The following is a 27,521-nucleotide window of genomic DNA, read 5'->3' as shown; positions in this document are numbered from 1 at the left end:
GTGTCTCTCTATATTTGTCCTTTTTAAATAAACAGATAAAATAAATGTCTGCTGGAGTTACTGTCACATAGCTGTGATTTCAACTGACTGAACAATGAATTTAAAACCCAGTGTGTGACAAGAAAATGATCTGGATTCAAAGCAAGAGGACAACAAAGTCAAATGATTGTGGTGCATCTGTAAAAATGTATTTGCACAAAGTTTACAAACATCAAGTTGAATTTGCATCAGCCAACCTGACCTTGAATCACTCACTGCTTGAAAGTGGTGTGGATAGACTTTTATTTGAGAAGAGAGAATCAAGAAGCAACAGTTTACCCCCATCTAGTGGAGACTTTGTGTAACAGGCAGCTCTTCCACTCAGCAGCAGACTGCAACTTCCAAACACGTGAAACTAAAAGTTAGAACTTAGAATCATAAACAATGCAAACAAGAGATGAAATGAGCAATTTCTGTGTTTATTATTATCATGCTTAACAGGGAGTCAAACTCATCGCAGCGTCAGCTACGACATTTGGAATTACTCAATATACGAATTAAAGGTAATAAATGTTCACAGCCCAAAGATGTCGCCATCCTCTATAACAACAAATACGTCCAAACTTTTGACTGGTAGTGTACATACAATAACAAGGAAGAGAGCTCTCCAACTTGGTCAAAAACATGCAATATTATTTGAATTTGATCACTTATCAATATCAGTTTGGTGTGTTTGGCCACTCCCTCACAGTTAGCCTGTCAGAGAGTAATCAGCAAGAGATGCTTTTCCCCCATTGCCCGCCACAAAATGTATGTAAGGTCTGGTATTAAGAAATTACTTGTTGTGAGAATTTCTTTTAGAGTGACCCCTCAATAAAGAAGATTGGATTCGAAGCATCAAAGTTTAACTTGAATTTATTATTCTTGTACAAGAAGGAGTGTTTAACAGTGCAACACACAACGAGGGGTTACAGAGAAAAGGCTCCCAGTGGAGCTTTAACTGTTGGTTTTTGTCCACTTTTAATGGGCTGTCCCAGACACCTCCTTATTGTTAACAGACACCTTCCCTAAATAGCACTATTACATGTTGCACCATTCTCTTTTGAACTCTAAGCAGAGAATCCACTCATCTGTCACCTCTTGACCCGTCTCTGACGCTCACACCTGAGCTAGACGTCCTGCTTTTGCATACTAAACAGAACTTTAACTCCCGGCTTAAGCAACAACGCTAGGGAAAAGGAAGTGCCTCCCCAACATACAGAAAATAGAAACACATTGTCAAAACACATCTGGGCCACAGTATTATCCTAATTTTTAAGACAGAACTCACATAAACATCATAGGATTGAAACATCTGAAACACAGTATGCACCTAATTTTTATAACATGACTTAAAGGTTAACAGCAAATATAATTACCTGGTCAGGTTATTTTTATTATCTTTAAAATATTAATGAAAATAACTTTCATTTATTCATAAATAAAACTCACGTGGACGTTGATTGTGAAACCAAAAGGAACATGTTCATACAGTGTCCTTCTTTGAACTGGCTTCCAAATTTTGAGGAAATGAAACTGAGGTGTGACATGCATCAGTTATTATATATATATCTTTTGTTGCCTCACCAGTGTGTGAACCTGCATCTACATGTGTGGTGTGAGCAGCACATTTTGAGCTGCCTGAGAGATGAAAAACTTCCTCATACAAAACCAGAAACAGAAACAGACCACGATTACAGCTGTGTCTCCTGAGTTATAGATCTGCCTGAGAAACACAGGTTTTGGGTTACATCCATTTTGTTCTTTAAAATATTATTTGAGTCATTTTCATATATAATTTAATTCTGCAACCATTTGACTTTGTAAGTTAATACATGTTTTTATTGCAGTTGCTTCAATAATTGACAGTGTCTCTCTATATTTGTCCTTTTTAAATAAACAGATAAAATAAATGTCTTCTGGAGTTACTGTCACATAGCTGTGATTTCAACTGACTGAACAATGAATTTAAAACCCAGTGTGTGACGAGAAAATGATCTGGATTCAAAGCAAGAGGACAAAAAAGTCAAATGATTGTGGTGCATCTGTAAAAATGTATTTGCACAAAGTTTACAAACATCAAGTTGAATTTGCATCAGCCAACCTGACCTTGAATCACTCACTGCTTGAAAGTGGTGTGGATAGACTTTTATTTGAGAAGAGAGAATCAAGAAGCAACAGTTTACCCCCATCTAGTAGAGACTTTGTGTAACAAGCAGCTCTTCCACTCAGCAGCAGACTGCAACTTCCAAACACATGAAACTAAAAGTTAGAACTTAGAATCATAAACAATGCAAACAAGAGATGAAATGAGAAATTTCTGTGTTTATTATTATCATGCTTAACAGGGAGTCAAACTCATCGCAGCGTCAGCTACGACATTTGGAATTACTCAATATACGAATTAAAGGAAATCAATGTTCACAGCCCAAAGATGTCGCCATCCTCTATAACAACAAATACGTCCAAACTTTTGACTGGTAGTGTACATACAATAACAAGGAAGAGAGCTCTCCAACTTGGTCAAAAACATGCAATATTATTTGAATTTGATCACTTATCAATATCAGTTTGGTGTGTTTGGCCACTCCCTCACAGTTAGCCTGTCAGAGAGTTATCAGCAAGAGATGCTTTTCCCCCATTGCCCGCCACAAAATGTACGTAAGGTCTGGTATTAAGAAATTACTTGTTGTGAGAATTTCTTTTAGAGTGACCCTTCAATAAAGAAGATTGGATTCGAAGCATCAAAGTTTAACTTGAATTTATTATTCTTGTACAAGAAGGAGTGTTTAACAGTGCAACACACAACGAGGGGTTACAGAGAAAAGGCTCCCAGTGGAGCTTTAACTGTTGGTTTTTGTCCACTTTTAATGGGCTGTCCCAGACACCTCCTTATTGTTAACAGACACCTTCCCTAAATAGCACTATTACATGTTGCACCATTCTCTTTTGAACTCTAAGCAGAGAATCCACTCATCTGTCACCTCTTGACCCGTCTCTGACGCTCACACCTGAGCTAGACGTCCTGCTTTTGCATACTAAACAGAACTTTAACTCCCGGCTTAAGCAACAACGCTAGGGAAAAGGAAGTGCCTCCCCAACATACAGAAAATAGAAACACATTGTCAAAACACATCTGGGCCACAGTATTATCCTAATTTTTAAGACAGAACTCACATAAACATCATAGGATTGAAACATCTGAAACACAGTATGCACCTAATTTTTATAACATGACTTAAAGGTTAACAGCAAATATAATTACCTGGTCAGGTTATTTTTATTATCTTTAAAATATTAATGAAAATAACTTTCATTTATTCAGAAATAAAACTCACGTGGACGTTGATTGTGAAACCAAAAGGAACATGTTCATACAGTGTCCTTGTTTGAACTGGCTTCCAAATTCTGAGGAAATGAAACTGAGGTGTGACAGACAACCATCTGTGCATTAAACTAACCATCTAACCATCATGTTAGAGCTGAAAAAGTACAGCTATTTAGTTTAGGGGAATAGATTTATGTGGCATGAATTCATGCCAATTGTAAAAACAATTTTTAACTATTTTGTGACATTTTATACACTGATCAAGCAATCGATTCACACTGTAAAGTAACATAATTCAGCTTTTATGCATAGATTTTGACAAAGAGCCTCAACAAGAGTGTAACCATGAGATGTAGGACTTGATTTTCTAATTTGGCAGTGGAGATTTTTAACAAACATCAAATTAAACTTTTTAAAAAGTAACTGACTACATGTGAAGTATTCACGTATATTCATTAAAATACAGAATGAGGAAGAAGAGAATTGTGTATTTCTGATTTTGTTTTCAAAATTCTTCAAAAGAGAACAACTAAAATGAATTTAAATTTTTGATGCAGTTTTCAGAGAATCTTCAAGGATTTTTGGATTCTTGAATGATGGAGGTGTGGTTTGAAGGCTGAAGCCAGCCCCTTCTCATGAGAACTATTTAAACCCGGAAGACATCAAACTAAAACTCACTTGTACCTCACCATCACAACATGTATCTCCTCACTCTGGTCCTTGGGATTGTGCTTCTCCCTGAAGGTAAGTTTTATTCTGTTTGTTTGTTTTTTAACTTTTTGATGTTTAAGAAAATAAATACTGTAATTTTAGTATTTACTGCTGATCTTCTTGAATCTCTGTATCTTTTGCACTGATGATTCAGCCTCTTTTTATACTTTTTAAGCATTGCTTATATTTTATATCTCTAAAACAGGTGTGTTCATGCTTTGAAGACATTTAACTCCTTTTTATGTCAACATTTTATGTGTCATCAGCCTTTACTCTGAGATGTTATGAGTGCACACCAGGAGTGACTGGAACCTGCACTGAGACAACAACACAATGTCCTTCAGAGAAGAATCAGTGTGCTGCACTAAGAGTTATGTCTTATGCAGGTATGGTGTTTTGTACTTCTTCTTATTTCTTCTTGACACTGGTCCAGTTTACAGTGACTCCTGTTTCATTGCAGGTGGTTCAAAACTTGCGGACATCACTGGAAAATCATGTGCTGTGTCTGAGGAGTGTGGAGAGCACTCACTCAACTTTGGAGTCTCCAGAACTGTAGTTGCCAGCAAGTGTTGTAGCTCTGACCTCTGCAACACCCAACGTGTCCCAGGTAAATTATACAATGCCCTTTGTATTTCCTGCACCACTGAAAGATAGTTTTGTTGACACTGGCATTTTGTTGCATGAGCAAAAGCTGTTTAAATGTGAAGAGTCTGATTTTACTAAATATGTTGAGCAGATACTGTTAGAGAAATAAGACTCAAATTCTAGGACTAAAATTACTTTTCTGCCTATCGCCATCTTTAATTGAGTTAGCCCATTGGCATGTACATGTAATGTGTGAATCTTCACTGCTGTTAATATTAGTTCAAAGCCTAAAGATCCTCTTGAGTACATACTGTAAGAATAATAAAAAAAATCCTGCATGTCAAAATCATCAGAGAAAATATTAAAATATTATTATCAGATAAACTAATCAGTGATATAGAGATTTGAATTATATATCTCATTTAGTTTGAATGATAAAATTATTAAATAAATTGTTTAAAATAATATATATTTCACAGAGCCCAGTAAAACCAATCCAAATGGCAGGAAGTGCTTCACTTGTGACGGACAAACATGCACCAAAACTCTAAACTGTGAGGGGAATGAGGACCACTGCATCTCAGCAACAGGTAGCATGACTTTTGTATTAAATTTCATCTTCTATATGTAGAATAAGAAGACTTTAGTGATTCAAGTAATAAAATCTCGCCCACACAATTGTCTTTCTCTCAGTGAGTACAGGTGGCCAAAAGGTGACTGTGAAGGGCTGCGCCTCCAAGGTAATCTGCACAAACAAGGAACTTGCACAGATTATGGGATTAACTGGAGTAGATATGAGCTGCTGTCAGGGCGACTACTGCAACAGTGCCAGCAGTACAAGTGCTGGCCTCATGCTGCTGGTGGCACCACTGATCTCTTTGGTTCTGAGCTGATGGAGAAAGAAGAATCACTGCCCAGATCTGCTTCACATCACTGTGTAGACTCGTAGCACTTACTGCCTCACACATGACCTTAAGTGATATGTGACAAGTAGAAAGTTTATTTACCAACGGGAAAACATAAAAATATTTTCTGCTTCTAGCTTGCTTTTTTAAATGTTGTTCATGTCTTGTTTCCAAATACAATAGCGACTGATTTGCATATGATTGTGATTAAAAGAATAAAACAAAGTAAAAAAAAAAAAAAAAAAAATGATATTCACTTACAGTTTTTGTTCTGGGTTCCAGTGTCAAACTAAATAAAATCTAATCTAAAAACACTGAGTTTTCTGACATGTTATTGTATAACTATAGTGGATATTTACTATAATTAAACCCTATGCAGTATGGATCGTTATTACCCTTTTACTCATGACAAGGCCCCAATGATTTAACAGCTCAAATGTCCGTTATCATCTGGTGAACCAGAGTGAAGCTCAGCATCAGACAACGTGACATGTACTGTTTCAGGTTGAACCACAAGAGCCTGTCAAAGAGGTCATCACGGTCCAGGTCAGACTCAGACTTGGTAGAAGTACAGAAGGGCCCTACATTGGATTCAGTGATTAACTTGCTTGCATCAGTAATTATATTTATATCTTTTGTTGCCTCACCAGTGTGTGCACCTGCATCCACATGTGTGGTGTGAGCAGCACATTTTGAGCTGCCTGAGAGATGAAAAACTTCCTCATACAAAACCAGAAACAGAAACAGACCACGATTACAGCTGTGTCTCCTGAGTTATAGATCTGCCTGAGAAACACAGGTTTTAGGTTACATCCATTTTGTTCTTTAAAATATTATTTGAGTCATTTTCATATTTAATTTAATTCTGCAACCATTTGACTTTGTAAGTTAATAAATGTTTTTTATTGCAATTGCTTCAATAATTGACAGTGTCTCTCTGTGTTTGTCCTTTTTAAATAAACAGATAAAATAAATGTCTTCTGGAGTTACTGTCACATAGCTGTGATTTCAACTGACTGAACAATGAATTTAAAACCCAGTGTGTGACAAGAAAATGATCTGGATTCAAAGCAAGAGGACAACAAAGTCAAATGATTGTGGTGCATCTGTTAAAATTTATTTGCACAAAGTTTACAAACATCAAGTTGAATTTGCATCAGCCAACCTGACCTTGAATCACTCACTGCTTGAAAGTGGTGTGGATAGACTTTTATTTGAGAAGAGAGAATCTAGAAACAACAGTTTACCCCCATCTAGTGGAGACTTTGTGTAACAAGCAGCTCTTCCACTCACTTCCAAACAAGTGAAACTAAAAGTTAGAACTTAGAATCATAAACAATGCAAACAAGAGATGAAATGAGCAATTACTGTGTTTTTTTTTTTTATTAAAATGCTTAACAAGTACAATTATTTGTCCCACTGCAAGCTTCATGTATAACACAACCGTAGTGCAGCAGTGCTGCGCAGATTGTTTAGTGCTGAATTACAATATATATTTCAGTTCCCTTTGTTTTAAAACGATTCTGTTAAATTTCCCTAACGGGGTGGCACAGCGGCTCGGTGGTTAGCACCGAAGCCTCCCAGTGAGAAGGTCCGGGTTCAGCTCGGGCCTTTCTGGGTGGAGTTTGCATGTTCTCCCTGTGTCTGTGTTGAAGGTGGTTGAATGTGCCGTCAATCCGTTCACTGGTAGCAGGATGCTGGTTCAGAAGTGAGATGTTGAGACTCAGAGTTGTGACAGTTATAGCTGAATACACACTGACTGTGATTAGAGAGAGTGTTATTGATAAAAGCCTTAAAGTCCAAAATAGGAGACATGGAGAGAGAGATGTTAAGAATAAATTAACCTTAAAGTAAAATTCATCAAAACATGGAAAGAAATAACAAATGAACTGACAGCTCACAAAGGGAAGACTTGGATGTGACGGATGTAACATGTCCACCCACATCCACTGGGTGTCAGCAACCGACAGATGAACAAGTCAGCAGTTTAGTCAACTGACAGACTCCATGTACCTTGTTAGCTGACTGATTAACTTCAGTCTAAGTTATCTTGTTGATGGAGAGTTTTACCACCTTTGGCACAAATGCACAAATCCTTTTCAGAAATGTCCTTCTGAAATGTGGGTGGAGGGTATGATTTGCAATCCACAAGGAGGACTTTCAGTAGAATTGTGCTCTAGTATTTACTGCTGTTATTACATTTTCTCTGCATCTTGTGCACAGATCATTGAGCCTGTTTTTTTATTATTTGTATCTAGTCGTGTATATACATATAACTCACTTTTAAAACACTTTTTAAATACTGAAATTATTATCTGAGTTTATGTGTTAAATTGGATGTGTTCATGCTTTGAGCCACACTGCAAAAACTCAAAATCTTGCTAAGTATACTTTTTGAATTTCTAGTCAAAATATCTCATCACACTTAATATAAGACAAAATCACCTAAAGAGCAATATTTAAGTGAGATAACGGAGCTTGTTTTTAGACAGTGCATCTTGAATATCTTGTTAAGTGAAACTGTCTTGAAAACATCTTCTTTTGAGTCATATCTCAGATGAAACAAGCATTTTTGACATGTCATAAGGTTTTTAAGCTGCTGTGTTATTTGTAAAAGATGAATTGTCTTGTTTAAAGAAATAGACTTAACTTGAATTAAGACAACAAATCTGCTTTATTGAAAACTACAGGTCAACATGCCCACCTCACAACAACTCACAATGCACAGCACAGTGTGGCTATTTTTCTTACATTTCCATCTAACCACGTCCATGTGACATGGAAAAAAAAGACAGAGGCAAAAGCTGGAATTATGTTTCCTTCTCTGCTATGTTGCACTCTCGACATGCACCACATTATTCCAAAAGGAACAAGTAAAAATAAATGCTGTCATCAATTACAGTGTTTGTCAGTGCTTAAAAAAAAAACAAAAAAACAAAACGCCCAAATACCCACACTCAATATAGACTCAAGAATGATGTTTGATGATGTCTGTGAGATCATAAGTGGAATGTACTTGCTATTATTGAAGCTTACATAGTAGTATGGTGTATAATCAACAAGCTTTTCAGCATCCATGAAAATATTGGCTTGAGCGAGGTCGGGAACTTCTACCTCGTCAGCTAAATAATGATCATTCCACCCAACTGTAGAGAGAGAGGTTGGCATTCAAAACAATACACTGACGCATTTAAAATATAAATGTTTTTCACAAGTGCAAACTCTGGATTATCATTGATGACATTAGAAATTGAGATTTTCCACATGTATACTTATCTCCATGTTGCATCATCCACTGTACTGAATCTGTGTGTTCAACGTGCTCTATTCCTAAGAAGTCTTTAATCTTTCCTTCTACATAGTGAACATTTTTCACCTCAGAGGCTGGGCCCATGTCAACTTCACTTGAACAAATCGGATGTTTCTCATGCACATTCTGACTACATTCATAAAGTTGGTTGAGCTTCACAAGAGACTTACAGATATTTTTAAAACTACTTTTCAAAGGCCACTGCTTAAAAAAAGCAATGCTTTGACTCAAAGCGCATACAGATGTGCCTCACTGTAGGACCAAGTGCCTTAATCTGAGAAGGAAGATGCAGCAAGTAATGCTGTTTAGGTATAATATTTGCATCTGGAAACAGTTGTTTGAAATGTTTTAAATGTTGCTCTATTAAAAGCTTCAGCCTTGAAAGAGTTGAGAGAGCAATAATGGGTGAAAACAGAATTCTGACTATCTCTAACAACTTAAGTAGCATTTGTGTGTGTAATTTTGTCAATGAGAAATGGCAGGATCTTTAACAAAACCAGCATCTGCCCAGCTGACTGTTTCAATTTATTGTCATTTGATGAAAGTGTATTGACAGATATGGGGCAAGGCTTATCCCTTGCATCCACAGGAGAATAAGGGAAACACATAATTGCACTGTTGAATGCGTCTAAGTCCATATGCCCTGACAGCACAAGTTGCTTTAAAACACATTTGATTTCATATGGGGCAACACCTTCAAGAATGACATGCATGATGTCCTGCGGGGTTTGATTGATTATATCAAAGTGAGGAAATTCTGTTAATTTGCTTCTCCTATTTATGCCATAAGTGCCCCATAAATTGTCCTCTCACCATTTGCAGTGACAACCTGGACACCATCACACAGCTCAGTTAAGTCATGGTTAATCCTCTCAAATATCTCATCATTACCACAATGGGAAAGATCTTTTGATTTTATCATGGCAAGCAGACGAATGGCAGCAAGTTTTGATCTGTATTTAGGGTTGATGTTACCTAAGGTGTAATAAATCAATAACAATTTGTTTTTGTTTGCCCGAGATCCAAGAGGATTGCATAGCTCAATTTCATCTGTATATAAAACCAACTGCAATGCTTGGGGAAATTTCAAAAACAGTGGGTGCGACTTAAAAAATCTCCCCATCAATGAAATCATGAAAAAAATCCATCCTTGCATGTCTGTGGCCTCTCATCAATCATTGCTGTTGTTCTTGGATGTGATAGCAGCTGCTCCAAACTTTTCACCAACGGTATATAATGAAAACAATGGTCTTTAATGGTAAGAACTCTGGAGTCTCCATGTTTGACATAACACACTGTGTGTTTTGCGACAACAATCTCTGGTTCAACTGGTTTTAACAGTTCTTTGACGGTCTTATCCTGCAAATGGGTGGAAGCAATTTCACAGAAAGGGTCAACAAACTGGTCAAATATCCCCATTGCATCACTCTTCAGTTGATCCAGGTCCCCAGAATGTCTCTCAATCATGTTGCTCATTTGCTGTTTTAGGTGCTCCAATAATGTGGCCTGATATTGCTGGACTCCACTCACCATTTGGTTAACAGCTCTCTGGGGAGTAGAAAACAAACAAACAAACAAAAAAATACTACATTATAAAATTCATATAAAAATGCAGTCAACATGCAAACTCACAGACACCTTTTTAAAAAAGTAACCCTTTAATTACATATTGTTAGTGACATGCAATAATCAAAATAGGCAATTTCCAGTAAAACATGAAATATCATGAAATAATATTGCCTTCTGCAGCTTTAAGACCTTGTTTACACTTGGACTTAAAATGTGTTTTGAGCAATAGGATCACAAGTGGACAGTGCTAAATAAAAGTGTAAGTGTTGGGTGTATTACGTTGTCTCTATTCTCAGCTCATTCTCAACAAATATAGTGGATGGGCAGATTTTGTAAGAAACGTACTGTATGTGTCCATTTGCATATATAGCGGGGAAGAGATCCGATCACAAGTGATCACTGAAGAAGCATGTGGAGACACATTCTAATATCAGGTGTTTCTCTGACACACCTTTAGCTGTCCATCTGTGATCGGATCAACCAAGATGCCAGGTCTGAACAGTGGCTAAGTCATTCTACAGTTTAAGCTTATTGCTTTTAAGCTTGCCACTAAAAATTAAATATAATTCATTAGAAAATCAATGGCATAAAATACTTATCTCTGGCTTGAAGAAGAAATGCAGTTGCATGTTTAGAAAGGTCAACATTCATGCGACCCTCTCCATCTTCTTGAAATCCACTCTGAAAGAGATTAACAACACACATATATACTAAAACAGGGAAAATATTGGCATTTGTAGGTAGTGCCACTAGCCAATCTGACAACTAGCTGGGTAAGCTAGCTACCTAGATTTCTTCCTATAAAAAGGAACAAGATTGGTGTATTTTTACTGATTGGTGTCTTTATTTTGAGTATGTAAAATAACAACAAAAAAAACAACTAATGACAACAAAACAAAACAGTACTGCAAAAAAAACAATGACTTTGACAGCAGCAGAAAAAATCTGTACTTCATGAGTGTTGGGATTGACACACATACTAAATTGTATCCATTTACTTGCTCTCTTGCCAGTAAATTAACATTACTAAAGGCCTTCGAACTGAGCTTGTATTCCAGTAAGCTATAAGGAGACAACTTCCTGTCACACAGTGTCATGAAGACATGTCTCACCTGCCAGTTATTGGCAGGTGACTTTGTGAATGATAAGCTAATAATACACATATTACAGCCTCAATGCTTGATTCAAACTGTTGAAGGATAACCTGTAATTTTTAATTTGTTGTTTAAATGACGAATATTAACGTTACTGATTTTTTTTCAATGAAGTCTGGTAACTGCATGGCATAATTAAACTGAACAGATTAAACTAATAATCAAATGAGTGAATTCATTTACCAATTACTGCATATAAAAGTAAGCAGTTGTCAGAAAAGGGACTTTTGTGTTACTTCTAAATATTTGAATTAATTCTCTTATTAATGTGCAGATACACTGCCATTATTTTAGTGTACCTAAATTTATTTTTCTTGAAATTACACATTTGAACACATCATGATGACATTTTATTTAACTTGCCTAATAGTCATTTTACTGAGCCCACCTTGAACACATCATATGTAAACCTTCTGTGAGCTAACTAGCTTTCACCCTGCTGATTTCCACACGTATTTCAACACTGGTTTACCATTTTTAACTAACGGGACTTGCTACTAAGTTTGAATGCATTTACCAGCGGATGGATGAGTAAAAAACTGTCTGGGCTGCTGCTGCAGCAGGATGCAGAGACACAAAGCTGCAGTCCAGCATATCTACTATACACTCCACTACACTGTTCAGCCAAGGTGAGTTTGTAACGACTGAGTCTCATTTGTTTGCAATCAAATGCAGGTTAATTGATGCTCGCTGTAATGTAATGCCTGGTGACATTAGATCATAAGTGGACACTCTGTGGGGCGGTAGGCTGCGTTTGTCAACATAAATGTAACCATTAACCAACTGTTAGCCGATTTAAATCTCAGCAGGCTAGTTGTATTTGCGCTACTGGATCGATTACTCGTTACTGACAAATGTAGTGGAATTACAGTAACGCATTACTTCCAACGCTGCTATTACTTTATCTTAAAATAGCCTGAGCCTGTCATTGACAAAAACAAGCATGTTAAGTGGACGTGCTTGGATCAGGCACAGTTGACCTAAATAAATGTTACGTTAAATTTCAACTAGTGTAACGTTAACGACTTACCGCTGGAATAACGATGCTTGAGCCCTCCGCTTCAGCAAAAGGGCTTGCATAAGTTTGGTCGTTTACGGCTGTCCTTTCCCCTACTCCAGGTAAACCGTCCTTCATCCTCTGCCGCTTGAACTTGGACAAGATGATGCGCGTGTGTCCGCTTCACGTGATAGTAGAATGAGTTATACACCCTGTAATCACTTGGACAGCCATCAATCCCGCACACGACGCGAAAGTCAGGGCTGCGATTGTGCATGTTGTTAATGTGACTCAAAAGTTGTTTCAGAGTCAGTGCCACAAATATGTAGCGTATGAAGCAACGCCAGATCATGTTGGAAGCAAAGATGTCACAGGCACGAGGAAGGTAAACTGGTCACAGGTCGGTAGAGCAAGACTGCCGTAAAAACTCGTTACTATGGTTACACCCGCCAGCTAGCTGCTGCAAATGAGAGTGTGGGCGTTAACTAACGTTATATGGGACCGACTTGGATTTGAACTAGGATTGACTGTTTCATTGCAGGTAAATTAAAGCGCTGTATCCAGTGCTCATCATTTGTAGTTCACATCGCACACCCATTGAATGTTCGACGTTTTTAATGTGTTTTCAGTGTTTATTGTGTAACGTTATCGTTGCAGCCGAACAGATACAGCGAGGCGAGCTAACGTTAGTGTAGCTAACTAGCTAGCTAAGTCAGCTAAAAGCATGGAAGAATTGGATGATGTCTCATTGTCGATTTTAAGGGGTAATGTATGCAAATATTATTCTTTATCATATATAGTTCAATATATATATGAACGAATTCAGAGGCCTAATTGAAGCAAAAAAAAAAAAAAAAAAGAAAAGCTAATTGCTTCCTGGCACTGCTCCACATGTGACCCGCTAACATTCCAGCAGCACTGTGGGCCTTGAACGCCATTTTGTTCCCACTAAATTCATAAACTGTGAAGACTAGTCAACTAATGGCGACAAATGACAATTGTTGGTCACTAGGAAAATTCTTAGTTGGTGGCAGCTCTAGTTATACTAGTAACGTCTATATGACAACAGCAGCCAATGAGGTATCTACATTTCTATACTGAGCTGGTTTGCACTAGGTACCTAATTTGAATGAAGTGTCAACTTCAAATAGTGCCATGCAGTTTCATTTCTAGGGCACTGTTTCATCTTGCTATGTTTGTCTTCCAGTGTTTTCATAGCTGCAAACATCACAGAGACAATGATGAGCACCCTGTCTCGTGAAGACTTGTGGGATCTATTCCCAGGCCCAGAGAACGTTTTTACGGAGAAAAGCGGTCTGGCGTGCCTCTCATGGTGCGTCGGAGGAGGAGAGACAGCAAGCTCACATCGTGGCATTGGCAACTAGCTGTGACATTTCCGGTGGCATCCCCAGATGCCATGGCCGATGCCACTGTTTTAGGGGAGATGCCACGGCCGATGGCACGGCCAATGCCACTGTCATCGGAGATGCCGCGGCCAATGCCACTGTAAGGGGATATGCCACAGCCGATGCCACTGTCAGGGGTAATGCCACGGCCGATGCCGCTGTCAGGGGAGATGCCACGGCCGATGCCACTGTCATCGGAGATGCCACGGCCAATGCTACAGCCGATGTCACCGTTTAGGGGAGATGTCACTGCTTCTGCTATCGGGATTTTAGTATTATTTTTCAAGGTTTTCTTGATTAACCCTCTGAATCCCAAGCAGTTTCGGGTCGTTTTTTGTTTCTGTCACATTTTTACTCACTGTAGTCTAATGTGTGTGTGATATTTTATTTTGTGAAGATTTAAAAAAATAATGAATTAGTGTATACTATACATTTAAGGTACCCTGAAGCCTAGGAACATAGAAAAAAAAACATTGGTGATGTAACTACGTACACACAAGACTTGGAATGAAAGACAAAACAATTGGTGAACTAGAACTACATTATTACAACCTATTAGAGGAATTTAGTCTTTACAAAATACTATTTATACAAACACAAACAAACTTAGGCACTCAGGGTGCTTCTTCTCCATCTGTAATCACACTGTTGCAAAATCACTCACAGTCCGTCCCCTTCCCCCTCCAGCCACATACACACACCCTGGCTTGCCTTCGGACATACACATACATGCTCACATCTCCTCCTGCGTTTCAAACTTTGAATGAGGGAAGAAAGATTGAATTCGCAAAGGCTATAAGGCACATAGAGCCTGTTCATTGGTACTGAGCAGTTCAGTGAATTGTTGAAGCACTTTTATTCGTCTAATTTAATTAATATAGAGCGAACAATGTATTTTCTGCAAATTTTCAAGGACGACATTAGGCTCAAAGCAATGTTCTAGAAATGTAATGAAGTAAGTTGTTTTGTAAATGCCAGTCATTTAAAAATAAGTAGTATTTTCATACTCGGGTCCTCTGTGATTCATCCTCAAGGTCAACAAAAACATTAAGCTATTTCTACGAAACAGTCATTTGTTGACATGTCTGTAAATACTTGTTATCAAAAGCCTGAAACCACTACACATTCATAATATATATGATTTTCAATGCAGTTTTATGTAAGATAGCATTCAGATGATTCATCGTAACTGAGAGTAAACATAACATGCACCATTACATGGAACTCTTTAAATGCTTGATAAACTCCTTAGTAGTATTATTCAGTCTTTTTTTTTATTTCAATTTTTAATTTTATTTTTATTTATTTATTTAAAAAAAAAAAAGTTAAACTTCTAATCTATTGAGTTGTACTCCATTAAAAGATTCATATCCCGAGGGACTATACAGTATGACACAGTTTGAGTCCACAAAACACAGAAGGCAGGTTCTTCAAGAAACATATCTTTTTGGGGAAAGTGTAGATATATACACTGCCGGTCAAAAGTTTTAGAACAGCACACAGTATCCTCTCAGCCAGCATGTCCATGTGGGGCCCATAAGGGTTAAGTGGGCTGCAGATAAGGGTCCCAAGTGGGTTTGTCTGCAGCTTCCATGGTGACCCCACCTGTGTTTGCCCATGTGGGCATCAGGTAGGTTCTGACCGGGTTTCAGGTGGGGCCCAACTTGCTGAGTTGCACAGAACCCATGTAGGCCTCATATCTTTGCCCAGATGCGTTTCACATGTGGGGCACATGTACCTCAAACCACTTGGGACCTGCAAAATTGACCCAGTTCAATCCCATGCCCACCCAGTGCCTACATAGCCCATATTTAACCCTCGTGGGCCCCACATGGACATGCTGGCTGGGCTCTGGTATAGTTGTTTAGGCTTGGCTTCCTCCTACAGCAAGACAATGACCCAAAACTCTAGTCCAAGCTCTACCAGAACTACCTCGGAATAAAAGCAAGGTGGAAAGCTTGAAAACAAGTAGTGGACCATGTTTGCATGGCCCAGTCTCTAGACTTTAACCCCATGGAGCTGGTTTGTGATGAACTGGACAGAAGAGTGAAAGCAAAGCAACCTACAAGTGACTCACATTTCTGGGAACTTATGCAACAAAATTGGGAAGAAAGGTGGTTACTTTGATGAGTCGAACATGTCAGATAGATTTTGGGTTATATATTGATTCCATGGTTATTATTATTTTTTTTAACTTCAGTTGTTTATTTGGTCTACACTTTCATTAAAATGAGACATTAAACTGCAGAAATATTGGAGTGTTATAAAACTTTTGATGAAACTTAGTTTTCAATATATTTATTTCCACAGCATTACAACATAACACATTGGTCATATGCTTCTGTTCATTTGATCTCATTTACATGTTCAAAATAAAATAATGAATGAAAATTAAATGTCCCCTCAATCCCCTTGTGTTGTAAAGTGTCATAAACCTTCTCATAAGTGTTGCCTCTGCACATTGACAAGTTTAACGGTGTTAGCCCTGTGATAGACTGGCGCCCTGTCCAAGATGTAGCTTTCCAGTAACATAGCTTTCATCAGGTTAGGTTAGTTTGCTACAGTTCATAAACAAAGCTTTCGGCATCTCAATGGCAGCCTTCCCAAACAGTGACATTGTCCGTGGCATTTCCCCCGGAAAGTGACATCCGTGGCATCTGTGGCAGCGGAAACCCACTCCTGGCAAAGGCTGTGATAATCATACAAGAAAGAACACGGATAATAAACTAAGTTACAAAATATAGCTTTAGTAAATTAAGTTACAGGCGAATAATCCACACACCATGCTTAACAACTGAGTGAAAATGAAAATAACCTCCTTTTAATTGAAGATCTCATCTTCCGTACCGCTTAATCCTGGAGCCTATCCCAGCTGGCATCGGGCGAGAGGCGGGGTACTGTAGTGTAATTTTAAAGTCTGTGATGTGCTACAAAGAAGATAAATAAATAAGATGCATACTGAATGACGTCATGTTTGATTATAAGGTTGTATTTATTATGATGATATTGAATAATAATACCTTTAGTTTGATCATGTTTGATTATAAGTTTATGATTGAATTACAATATGTCCAATCATAATGTCATTAGCTTGATTACAACATGAAGTTTGATATGATGGGTCTTCACCAGGCACATGCTACAAGAACACAAAGGGAGAGCACTGGAATCAAAAGTATATCTACTGTATTCCTCACAAGAGCACGAGTGTATGTAGAAGATAGTTGTGCTTATCGCACTTGGTAAAGTTATTTTAAAGAATAATGAGCTTAAGAGTGGACTAGAAGATAAGGGTGTAAAATGGACAGGAGTAACTTTGTGAAACTGGGAACCTAGGGAAATTCCAAAACTACTGACGTAACTGCAGGTGTTTGAACCTGAGGAAAAAAATAGAAAAGGTATTTGGAGTAGAATCACAATGCTCCAGAGCCATGTGGCACATCTGGCATCCCAGGCCACATGGCTCATCAACAGTGATGAAGACAATTTCTTAGGGTATGAAGGGGCTGGTGAGGGTGTGCCCCATGTAGGGGATGGACAAGGGTGTGACTTGTGACGTCCCAAAGGTATAAAAGATGAGGACAGTAGCCCTTGCACCTCAGAGCGGGGTGGTGGTGACCATTTTTTGTCCTGTGATGCTGTTCTCCTTTTTTGCCGGCAATAAAGATCACTCTGATGCTCTGGACTTTTTTTGAGATTCCAAAGAGAAGTTATCTTCAGGGTGAATTGAACATCTTTCAACGACCAAGTCGCCAGCCTATCGCAGGTCTAACTTAATTGAAGATGAATTTGTTTAATCCTATCTGTGCCTGTAATGGGTACAATTTCTCCCCACCCTGACATCGGATGTAAAAATGAGGGAGGAATAGCTGGCAGAGGCTGTACTGTAGTATGCCATCCTTTTGTCTGAGGCAGAATGACGATGCCCTGCAGAAAGAGGATCTTTTTTGTGAGGAGATTCATGACAGACAAGGATACTTGGCATAATATGAATGTGAAATGGAGCACTAATGCTGAATAAAAGCGTAGCTGGAGTAGCTAACAACCACTCTTTGTACATCCACAGGACTGACAGAGGACGTTATGTGGACATTTTTTGTTCTATGTGCCAATTGCCATTTCCAAAACCAGCTGTAAATTCAAAGATTACCTCTGCTGTCTTTGTATTTTACTTACTGATATTTTGAATTGAGTTGAAAATTTGATAGATAACATTGTCGTAGACTGAAATACAGCATGTGTTCAGTGCCTTTATGAAACAATTTATATTGAGTCATTTCTGTGTTCTCAATGCTTTTGATTTCAATAGTGAATTCAAATCATCAATAAATTTTAAGATTAGAGATTACAGTTTTAATTATTCCTCTCTTCCACACATGCTGACACTGTTATTTTAACATAGCTAAAAATGCGATTGGCAACTTATATTGCGACGCATAAAGAAGAGTCAAAATTAACATGTGAAAGGCCCAAGCTGGACTCAAACACAGTCCTTCTCGCTGGGAGGCATCCACGATAACCCCCAGGCCCCTGTGCCACACTAAATGACGGGTGCTGACAGAGTCGCCTCTTACAAAAGTGTGTAAAATAATTTTATTTCGAAGTTTCTTGCGCGTACTTATTGTTCTGAGCGTCTGACACAGAAGCGGCCTCACGCTAGAGGTCTGCCGCAAGACCCTATTGTCTCGGACAAACGGCGGCGTAAACAGTAACATTGACAGTGGCATCTCCCCTAAAACAGTGGCATCGGCCATGGCATCTAGAGATGCCACCGGAAATGTCACAGCTAGTTGCCAATGCCACGATTTGAGGCAGCCCCTACTGGAGAGGAGGGCAGTTTCTCAGTTCAGTGGCCTAAACTAACCACCTATTTAAATTTGCAGCAGCACAATGAGCTGACGCACAGTGTTTTTGGAACAGGCATGGTAGTCTACATAGGTGTTCAGTTAGTTGATGTAAGCGATTTCACCGCTAAAATGGAACATTGCTTATTTATACGTAGAGCTATCAATGCTACACTGCATTTTGTGTTGTCACAAAGAACAAAAATTTTGCGTTTTGCATTAGGTCATTATCTTTTATTTTACAGGAATCTGGCGAAGAACACTCAAAATTATCGGGCAGTTCCTCCTTTAATGCGTCACCCACGCGACAGACATCCACTCCTGTGAATGCAAGTCCTGCAAAGTACACAACCCCTGAAACGGTTATGAAGTTATCCTTTCCAGAATACGTATTGCACACCGACGCAGAACTTGAGCAAGTCCGAGAACAGTACTTTCAGTTGTCGAAGAGAGGCGAACAGCGCAACTGCCAGATGTCAAAGGAGCTCAGATGCCGGCTAGTTCGAAACACCATGACCAGTATCATTGCAATCCTGAGGGCAAAGGGGAATGAAGAATCACACAGATACCCATCAAAGCCAGAAATCACAGCAATGGCAAAGAGAATCGTGCTGTACTACCCCATGCTGCAGGACCAAGGCCTCCATACATGGGTAAGTGAAATGCATCCAGTTGATGACTGTGTTTCATGTCGGACATTTTAAGTAGGGATTTGAAAAATGTATTAAATGTCTTGTGCAGGTCACTGTGTACACACAGCCGTACAAAAGACTGAAAAATGTGAAATCCCCCCAAAAAAGAACTTCAGATGGCAGACGTTCAAAGAGGTGAGCTGTAACTAATAATTATTTTCATCAAAGATTCATATGTTAATCATTTTCAAGATTAATTGATCAGTTGTGTGGTCAGTATAAAGTCCAAGGTGATGTCCTCAAAAGTCTTGTTTGGTCCACAACCTAAAGATATTAATTTCACTGTCATAGAAGACTAAGGAAGCTAGAAAATATTCACATTTGAGAAGCTTAAATCATATTTGGACATTCAAAAAAAAAACAAAGAAAAATGACTCAAAATGATCAATCATGTCAGTGTCCTGGGTGATCAGTCTCTAGTGTTTCCTCACTTCCCGTTTTTAATTAGTGCTCTTATTTTAGTGTTTGACTACAAAGTAATTGCTTTGGATGTGTGTGGGGGATATTGCATTTTATTACGAAGCACTTTGTGTTACATTTTGTTTGTATGAAAAGTGCTATACAAATAAAGTCAGATGGATTGATTTTGTAGTTGACGACTAATTGATTAACTGACTATTCTTTGCAGCTCTACAAAGAAGCGCTGCCTTGAGCAGCCAACAGACACGGATGAAATGGAGTCAAGTGACTCAACAATCATTCTGGATCTGTCCACAGAAGGAAGTGGCAGCCCAGGTTCAGAGAATAAAGAAAGTGAGTTAGAAGGTCAGTTTCAACTTTGCATTTACAAATTTGCATATTCGTGAGGTATTTATATTTTAGATAAAATAATAATCTCACTTTATTGGTCAAGATGACAGTCCTGACATGACAAAAGTAAAGCTTTAAAATGGACATCAGAGGATAGGTATTTACACTACATTTGTCCTGTTTTATTATCAGTTTATTAACATTATTGTAGAAATTGAGTTTTAACAGAAATCTGGTATTAATAAAAATCTGGTATTGTATCATTTTGAACCAAAGGGTACAGCAATACCTTTTAGTATCAGTCTACTGTGCAACATTACTTTCTATAACCTCTCCAGCATATCAAATAATGTTAAGTATTTAAAACCCATGTGTCTCATTAGTGGCATTTTTGCTCTTTTTAATTGAATTTAATTGTTGGTTTGAAAATACCAAAATGATTCTTAAAATACATTATCCTATCAGAAATATTTCTGTGTTATGTGTTGAAGGACAAAGAAGATCCCAAAGCCTACCTGAAGAAACACCCTCTGCCCTGTCCAGTCCTGATGTTGAGTTTGTCCAACTGCCTCGTTACTGTGTGTAGTGGGGGTGTGTGCATCTTTGTAGGGGTGCACTTGTGTGCCTACACGCAATTCTATGTGATTGCCTGACCATATGAGTTTCGGACAAATAGTTCTCTTGCATTTATCATATAAAAAATTATTTGATTTTTTAAAATGGCATTTAAATGGTTAAAATTCCAAAAATGAATAGGTATTTAGTAGTTAGGATCAGGGCTGATATTTGTTAAAAGATTTAATTCCATGAAAGTTTAATCTAATATTAATGTATGATTTTTATAGCAGTTTTTTGAAATATTCTTTGTCATGCAACAACATGGGATGAACTTTTTTAAACTGAGGCATATTAATCATGTATATTTGTGTCTTACAGCTAACAAGTCTGCAGATATTGACAGTCCAGACACCTACAGTCCAGCAACCTTGGCCAAACACTACAAGACCCTACAAACTTTGTATAAAAGAAAAAATCCAAACCACCAGGATGTCTCATCTCTTAGATTTGGAATTCGTAGCCAGAAGAGCATTCATTGATTCAAATACTGTTCGCGAAGAGGACAGACACGAGAAGGTTCTCGAAGCATATCCTTGTTTCAAGGATGTTGAACATGTAAGTCATTATTGACTGTGCATGATTACAACCATGGTATCACGCACAATGTTTAAAATACCAATTTCCTCTTGAATGATATATTCAAATGTCTGTATTGGTATATTTGATATTTCATAGGTGATGGAGGAGCAGCGATGAACTGAAGGGAAGATGGCATGACTTCTGCCAGAAGGTGCAGTTTTTTGGTGTGTGGAAAAAGGCGCTGAACCCCCAATAGGAATGGACAAATGTAGGGAATGCTGTTTTGGTGTTATTAGTGAATAGGGTTTAGGTGGACCTTCAGGCATGTTAATTGTCAAGTACATGAGCTAATGTTTTGTCGTCCTTCTTTTTCATCTTTTATGGCTATCCCATTATTTGCTGAATTTTTTTGTATACTTGTTGTATACTTTTGATCAGATTTGACCTTGTGCACTTTGTTCAAGTGTTTAGTAATGAATCTTTTCCTGTACAGATGAACAGGCTCTTGAGATCCTAAGTGTGCTGCCATCACTGTTCCCCTCCACGTCTGCTCCTCCAAAGAGGGTACGAGATGCGAGTGAGGCTCTGCTGCATGTCCTCGAGGTGAGCTGTGTAAAATGTTGCAGGATCATTTTGACTGCAGTATCAGACAAAACTATAACTGAGGGTGCTGCCTCTGGCGACTCCCAATGTATTTCCTATTCACATACTGTATGTTCTAAGCCTTCAAAGACACCTAAAACATTTATTTTTAGAAAGAGGATTTTCACTGAGTAGATGTCTTGGCTATGTCACAATATGTACAAAAATGTGTGCATTACATGGTAGCAGGTTTTATCACCCTAATGATGCCCAAGCAAGACTAGTCTAGCCTTGGTTTTTAGTTCTTTTGGAAGGCTAGATGTGTGTGAACAGTAAATGCATTGGGGATAGTTAAAACCGCACTTTCAGATGGAGCTTTCTCAGTACTGTAACTTTTGTCAGAATTTTGCTTTGTAAAGTTATGTGTTTGTGAAAAACCCTCCACCCTACTTTCCAAATTACCAAAATGCATTATCCTGACAGAAAGATTTCTGTGTTTTGTGTTGCAGGAAACAGAAGACCCCAATTCCTACTTGAAGAAACGCCCTCTCTCCTGCCCAGTTCTGATCGTCGGTCCGTCCAACTACCTCCTAGTGGTAGGAAATGTTGCAGTAACCACCATTCCAAAAGACAAGCTTACAGAGAGTGCTTTATACCTTATGGCCTACTATTATACCCTATCCAAAGTGTGTAGCCACTCTGCTTTCAGTCATACAGACGGAGGTCCTCTTAGACAAAATCCATGAGAGAGATCTCACATCGTCTTACAAGAAGAGCATGGCTGGGTGGAAAGCTTTTATTGGCCAATAAAACCAGTGGTCAGATATGGTGTAGGATAGCACTTCCTCCATCCCTCCAAGGGTACTACAGTCCGTGTTCATTGTTATGCATTCTTGGTCTGAATTTGGCTAAGTTAGCAGTGTTAATTTGGGGTGCACGACAATATTAGCCAACATGTCGATATCCTGTGATGTGATGTTATATTGTGTGTTGTTTGCACAATTTTGTACGTGTATTGAGGGGCACATTGGTCAGATGTTTGGACCTGGCCTAACATTAACCCTGCCAAAATGTTTTATGAAGCTGTTTCCCTCAGTCCTCTGGGACTTTTTGTTGTTTAAATAATAATAAAAAAAAGTTGGTTAAATGCAAGACTAGTTTTCATTCTTTTCTGTCTTATAAGAAGTAGTTAATGTCTTGAATCTAGCAGGTGAATGTCTTGAATCTAGAACAGCATTACTTTTGTAGAGCTTACAATAAGGTGAATACACTTCAGATGATGACAGGATGGTAAATTACAGCTTATTATGGCAAAAAAGCACTGCCTAATATGAGTCAGGAATGCTAACTTCAAGACATTTTGTTTCAAAATGCCAGTTTCTGATCTTATTTCAAGTAGGTGGTGGACTTAAATCTAAAACAGTGTAACAATTATAGAACTAAAAATTAGTTAAATACACTTGAAACAAACAGGATGACAAAAAAGATGCTACTTTTGAGGGGAAAATACTATTTTTGAGCATCACAAGCTTATTATGAGACACAAAACATCACAATACTAGTAATATATAGCTAAAAATGAGTATTCCCAGCTAATTTCAAGATCACTCTTATCTTCTAAGGCTTATATATAATGTCTTATTTCAAGAAATCTTACCAAGAGAATTTTCACTTGTTCCATTGGCAGATTTTTTTGCTTACTACAAGCAAAAATATCTTGTATTAATTTTTTTTTTTTTTTTGCTTATTTTTGGAGTGGCCTTTTTTCCAGTGCAGTACCCTGAAATGTTATGAGCGTATAAGCGACACTTGTTCTAGTCTAGAACCTGCACTGACACAATAAAACAATTCCCTTCAAAGGAGAAGTTTTTATTTACATCTTGCCTCTAAATACGATGGTGACTGCTTTGCTGTGAACAAAAGTATAAAACAAGGACAAAATACATTCACAAATTCTGTTGTGGGATCCAGTGGTTATCAAATCTTTTACAATTTACAAAATTTTAGAAATGTTGACAAATGGGGCTGAGTGAAAAAATAATTCCCACAACCCACTTCTCCCTGTTGTTGTTCTCTAAAATCCCTCTGAACATTGTTCACTTACTGTTCAGCCCCCACAGTCCAGAGGACACATCTAAGTTTATTAAGTTAGTGACCCTTCCTCTAAACTTTATACTGTGCAGCAAAAGCACTGAGCTCAACAGGAAGTTGAACACATAGGAAGTGGCATGGCTTAATGACCTGTTGGAAACTTCATCTGTGCCGGGAACTGGTACCACTTGTGAAGAAATCTTGTTTCACATAGGAAGCATTGCTTCTTCTATGTTGAAATGGCCTCCTCCTTCTTCGTGTTTTTTTTTTTTTTTACTTTTCTTTCATTTACCATCAAATTCTCAATGAATTTATCCCTCTTTTGTGCATTTTCATCATTTTTGATGATTTTTGACATTTTCCATCATTTATGGTTTGTACATGTATGCTGCAGTGCTGCTAGGCACTGACACAGTTGTTCTTCTCTCATATGCCGTATTCCATTGAGAAGTAAGCGTTGAACATGTCATTAGGTGCTTTTCTGTATTTGGGTTTTGTAGGGGTATAAGGATTTTAAAAGTGAAAAAAAAAAATCCAAATCAGCTGCTATTAACAATAATAAAAGAACAACAGTACAACATCAAATCAATGTCTAAAAACCTACAGCTACTGAATTGATTAACATGTCCAGTCTCTCTAACAGAGGACATGTCCTGGGTAACAGAATACCTTCGTTATCCAGGAAGTGTCACACCGTGGTGAGGGTGTCTTTTCTTGGGTTTGTTTTGTCCTGTCATTTCCTGTTTTATTTTGAAAAGTAATTCTCCTCTCGTTTCAGGTCACTTGCCCTTCCTCATGTGTCTTTGTCTGATTGCCCTAAGTGTTTCCACCTGTCCCCTTTTTCCCTCCATGTGTTTAAGTAATCTGTGTTCCCCTTGTCTTGTGCCAGAGTGTTATCGTCCTCGACCTGCACCCGTGCCTTGTTTCATGTCTACACCCATAGAAGTTGCCAAGTAAGCCTGTTATTCCTCTCGAAGAGAGAGTTTTTGTTTGTTAATTCTTTCCTTCGTTTAGATCCTTAGTCCTGAGGTTTTCCTCCATTTAGAGTGTTTTTGTGTTTTTTCGATTTGTTTCTTTGATTTGAGTTTTTCCTCCTTCTGGAGAGTTTTTCGTTCTCAGTAGTCAGATTAGCGTCTAGGTTTTTTGTAGCCATTTGTTTGTCCCTCTGTGTGGGATCTATGGAGAATCCAATAAAAGCCTTTTGTCATTCCTTATCTCTGCATTCTGAGTCCTGCTTTGAGTCATGGCCTGACAGGAAGGACATATCGTTACCCAGGAAGGACAAAACAACTATTTTTCCTTCATAATCGGGCACTAACTGGGTCTACTGTGTAAAACATTACCTTAATCTTCAACACGTCAATGTCATATTTCACATGAAATGGGTCATTTTAAAATGTACAAAAATTATAAATGTGTTATTAGCGTTATCCAGGAAGACAAATCATGGTGGTACATCACGTACCACTGAGCGAAAAGGTCAAAATATCAACATTTTAATTCTCTTTTCGGGGTCCTTCAGAATCTTTTGGCTGATACAACACCCTGTAACATGGCTGTCCAAATCCAATTATGGTCATATAGCCACTTTATGTATGATACACAGGAAGGACATTTGAGAATCCAAAAATGGGGACAAAAGTATTTCTTGAATAAAAATGTAAATGAGCTTAGTGTTGTTACTATATTTGTAGACACCAACACAATTATGCCCAAGTGTATCATTAATGCCTTTATTATGATTTTTGACATTTTTAGCATAATTTTGTACTTGGATCTTTAGCCCGGACGTTATCCAGGAAGGACAGTTTTGTACTTTTGAGCTAAATAGGTCCTTGAATTTTCATTTCTTACAGTAAATACTCATACGAGCAAGTAAAGTGGGGAGAAATGAGTAACAAATTGTACTTTTGAATTTTTTTTATTTATTTTTACTGTTATAAATATGCCTCGGACACCAGAATTGACATGTCTCGTCTTTGACCCATTTTTAGTTGCCTTTATGTATTTGATATATGAATTGTAAAGTATTTCATGTTCCACTTCAACTGCTGTAGCACATATGGTGTATATGGGGATGGCAGACATGCCCGCACACAAATGCTGTCTCAGCTATTGATTTTGATTTTCTTTTTACTTGTATCTGACTTGTCACTCATTTAATCACCTTTCCATGCATTCCTTTCTGTTTTTTTTTCTGTTTTTTTTTCATATTTGAGAGGAGCAAACAGCAGCTAATGTAGAGGCTGGAGGAAGGACGAAGGCAGAAAGTGAGTAGTATTGTGTTAGTGGTCAGCCAGATCAGCCTATTTTTTTTTTTTTTTACACTAACATCAGCTTATCACTTAACAGTGAGTCATTACTTTACTTTTGTGAACTAACTGACACAGGCGGAGAGAAAGAGGAACAACATTTGTTGATTTCATGGTGTAAACTGGTGGTTAAGAACTCCACTCCTTTCCATGCTGAACTGTACAGCGAAGTAGGAGAAACCTTAGTCAAAGGACCCAACGTTGAGCAGCTACAGAGGTGCAGTGGAAAGGCACTAAGTACAAGATGAGGCACTTGAATTCGGACAGATTGAGCTCATGCTTGTGACGCAGGAGCATCATGTATAATTTATTGTTACACCTCATGACATGTTCTATATGCGAGCATTTGCATTGTATGAATTGAAACAAGCATGACATGTTGGACGCCTGTGCGGAAACGAGATTAGTACCCTTTGCCTGTGTACAAGCTTTGTGTGACAAGAGTGATTTCACTTAAGCATAGCATTGTTGACTCAGAGCCAGGCTCTGATAGGACGGCTTCAGTTTGCAAATAAGTACCAAAGGGTTACAGTTTAATATATGCTAAAAGGATTAAACCAAGGAAGCTCTAGTCTCCCCGACAGGACGCGGGGTCACTTGTCGTCGTCATTTTGGCTTGGTTTGATTGTGTGTGGTTTATGTAGGGGACGAATGAACGACGTGTTTTTGGGAATGCATTGCTGACCTGGGCATTGTTTCTCAATAAATTAGAAAAACCTTTCCTATGCATGGTTGAAGGAGATTAGCTCGCATCCAAGCTACACTCTCTCATGCGAATTTATTTATTCAAAGTTCTGCTACATTAGATAATTTTTGTTGTCTGCCAAAGACTCTAAGTCCAAATGTTAATTGTCATTTTAAAAAAGTCTGTTCCATGTTAAATGTCTTAAATAAAGACATTGTAATAAATAATCAAATAATCTGATTACAATCTCAATCAAAATAAACAAGCCCCGAGAGGTGGAATGACAACCGAAAGAAATTAAAACTTTGTCATGTTAACAATGAAACTAAATGTTGTCTCGTTCCGTTCTTTCTGCTCCGTGTCGACAAAAATCAAAATGTAAACATCACTATGCATTTACGAGTTCTTTTTGAGCCTGAAAATTAAAATCCGCCCGGACCCACGG

At 38.1% G+C, this 27,521-nt stretch overlaps 1 protein-coding gene and 2 long non-coding RNA genes across 8 annotated transcripts; 2 read left to right on the top strand and 1 right to left on the bottom strand.

Annotated features, from left to right (window-relative positions):
- Positions 1-3,935: 3,935 nt before the first annotated feature.
- LOC125016306 (urokinase plasminogen activator surface receptor-like) lies at positions 3,936-5,861 on the top strand. The gene is made up of 5 exons (XM_047598739.1): positions 3,936-4,090; positions 4,324-4,443; positions 4,518-4,664; positions 5,122-5,232; positions 5,336-5,861. The coding sequence occupies exons 1-5, from the start codon at positions 4,045-4,047 to the stop codon at positions 5,533-5,535; spliced, it is 624 nt and encodes a 207-aa protein (XP_047454695.1). The 5' UTR covers positions 3,936-4,044; the 3' UTR covers positions 5,536-5,861.
- A 2,986-nt stretch (positions 5,862-8,847) lies between these two features.
- On the bottom strand, positions 8,848-13,302 carry LOC125016313. The gene is made up of 3 exons (XR_007113673.1): positions 12,611-13,302; positions 11,022-11,107; positions 8,848-10,405 (listed from the first exon to the last, which is right to left on the bottom strand). It is a non-coding gene; the product is annotated as an uncharacterized LOC125016313 (long non-coding RNA).
- Positions 13,303-19,084: 5,782 nt separating this feature from the next.
- Positions 19,085-23,127, top strand: LOC125016311. Of its 6 annotated transcripts, none has more exons than XR_007113672.1 (8): positions 19,085-19,480; positions 19,569-19,654; positions 20,148-20,272; positions 20,761-20,860; positions 21,206-21,442; positions 21,563-21,674; positions 21,900-22,009; positions 22,498-23,127. It is a non-coding gene; the product is annotated as an uncharacterized LOC125016311 (long non-coding RNA). The 6 variants fall into 6 exon arrangements; XR_007113669.1 differs by having other exon boundaries at positions 20,148-20,284; XR_007113671.1 differs by having other exon boundaries at positions 20,761-21,442.
- Positions 23,128-27,521: the final 4,394 nt, after the last annotated feature.

This window comes from Mugil cephalus, chromosome 11 (assembly GCF_022458985.1).
Source record: "Mugil cephalus isolate CIBA_MC_2020 chromosome 11, CIBA_Mcephalus_1.1, whole genome shotgun sequence".
In the NCBI taxonomy this organism is placed as follows: domain Eukaryota; kingdom Metazoa; phylum Chordata; class Actinopteri; order Mugiliformes; family Mugilidae; genus Mugil; species Mugil cephalus.
This window is presented reverse-complemented; position numbering and strand designations above follow the sequence as displayed.

Coding starts and splice junctions, on each gene's coding strand:
- LOC125016306 (XM_047598739.1), top strand. CDS start 4,045: ATGTATCTCCTCACTCTGGTCCTTGGGATTGTGCTTCTCCCTGAAG. Junction 4,091..4,323: donor GATTGTGCTTCTCCCTGAAG/GTAAGTTTTATT, acceptor ATGTGTCATCAG/CCTTTACTCTGAGATGTTAT. Junction 4,665..5,121: donor CAACACCCAACGTGTCCCAG/GTAAATTATACA, acceptor TATATTTCACAG/AGCCCAGTAAAACCAATCCA.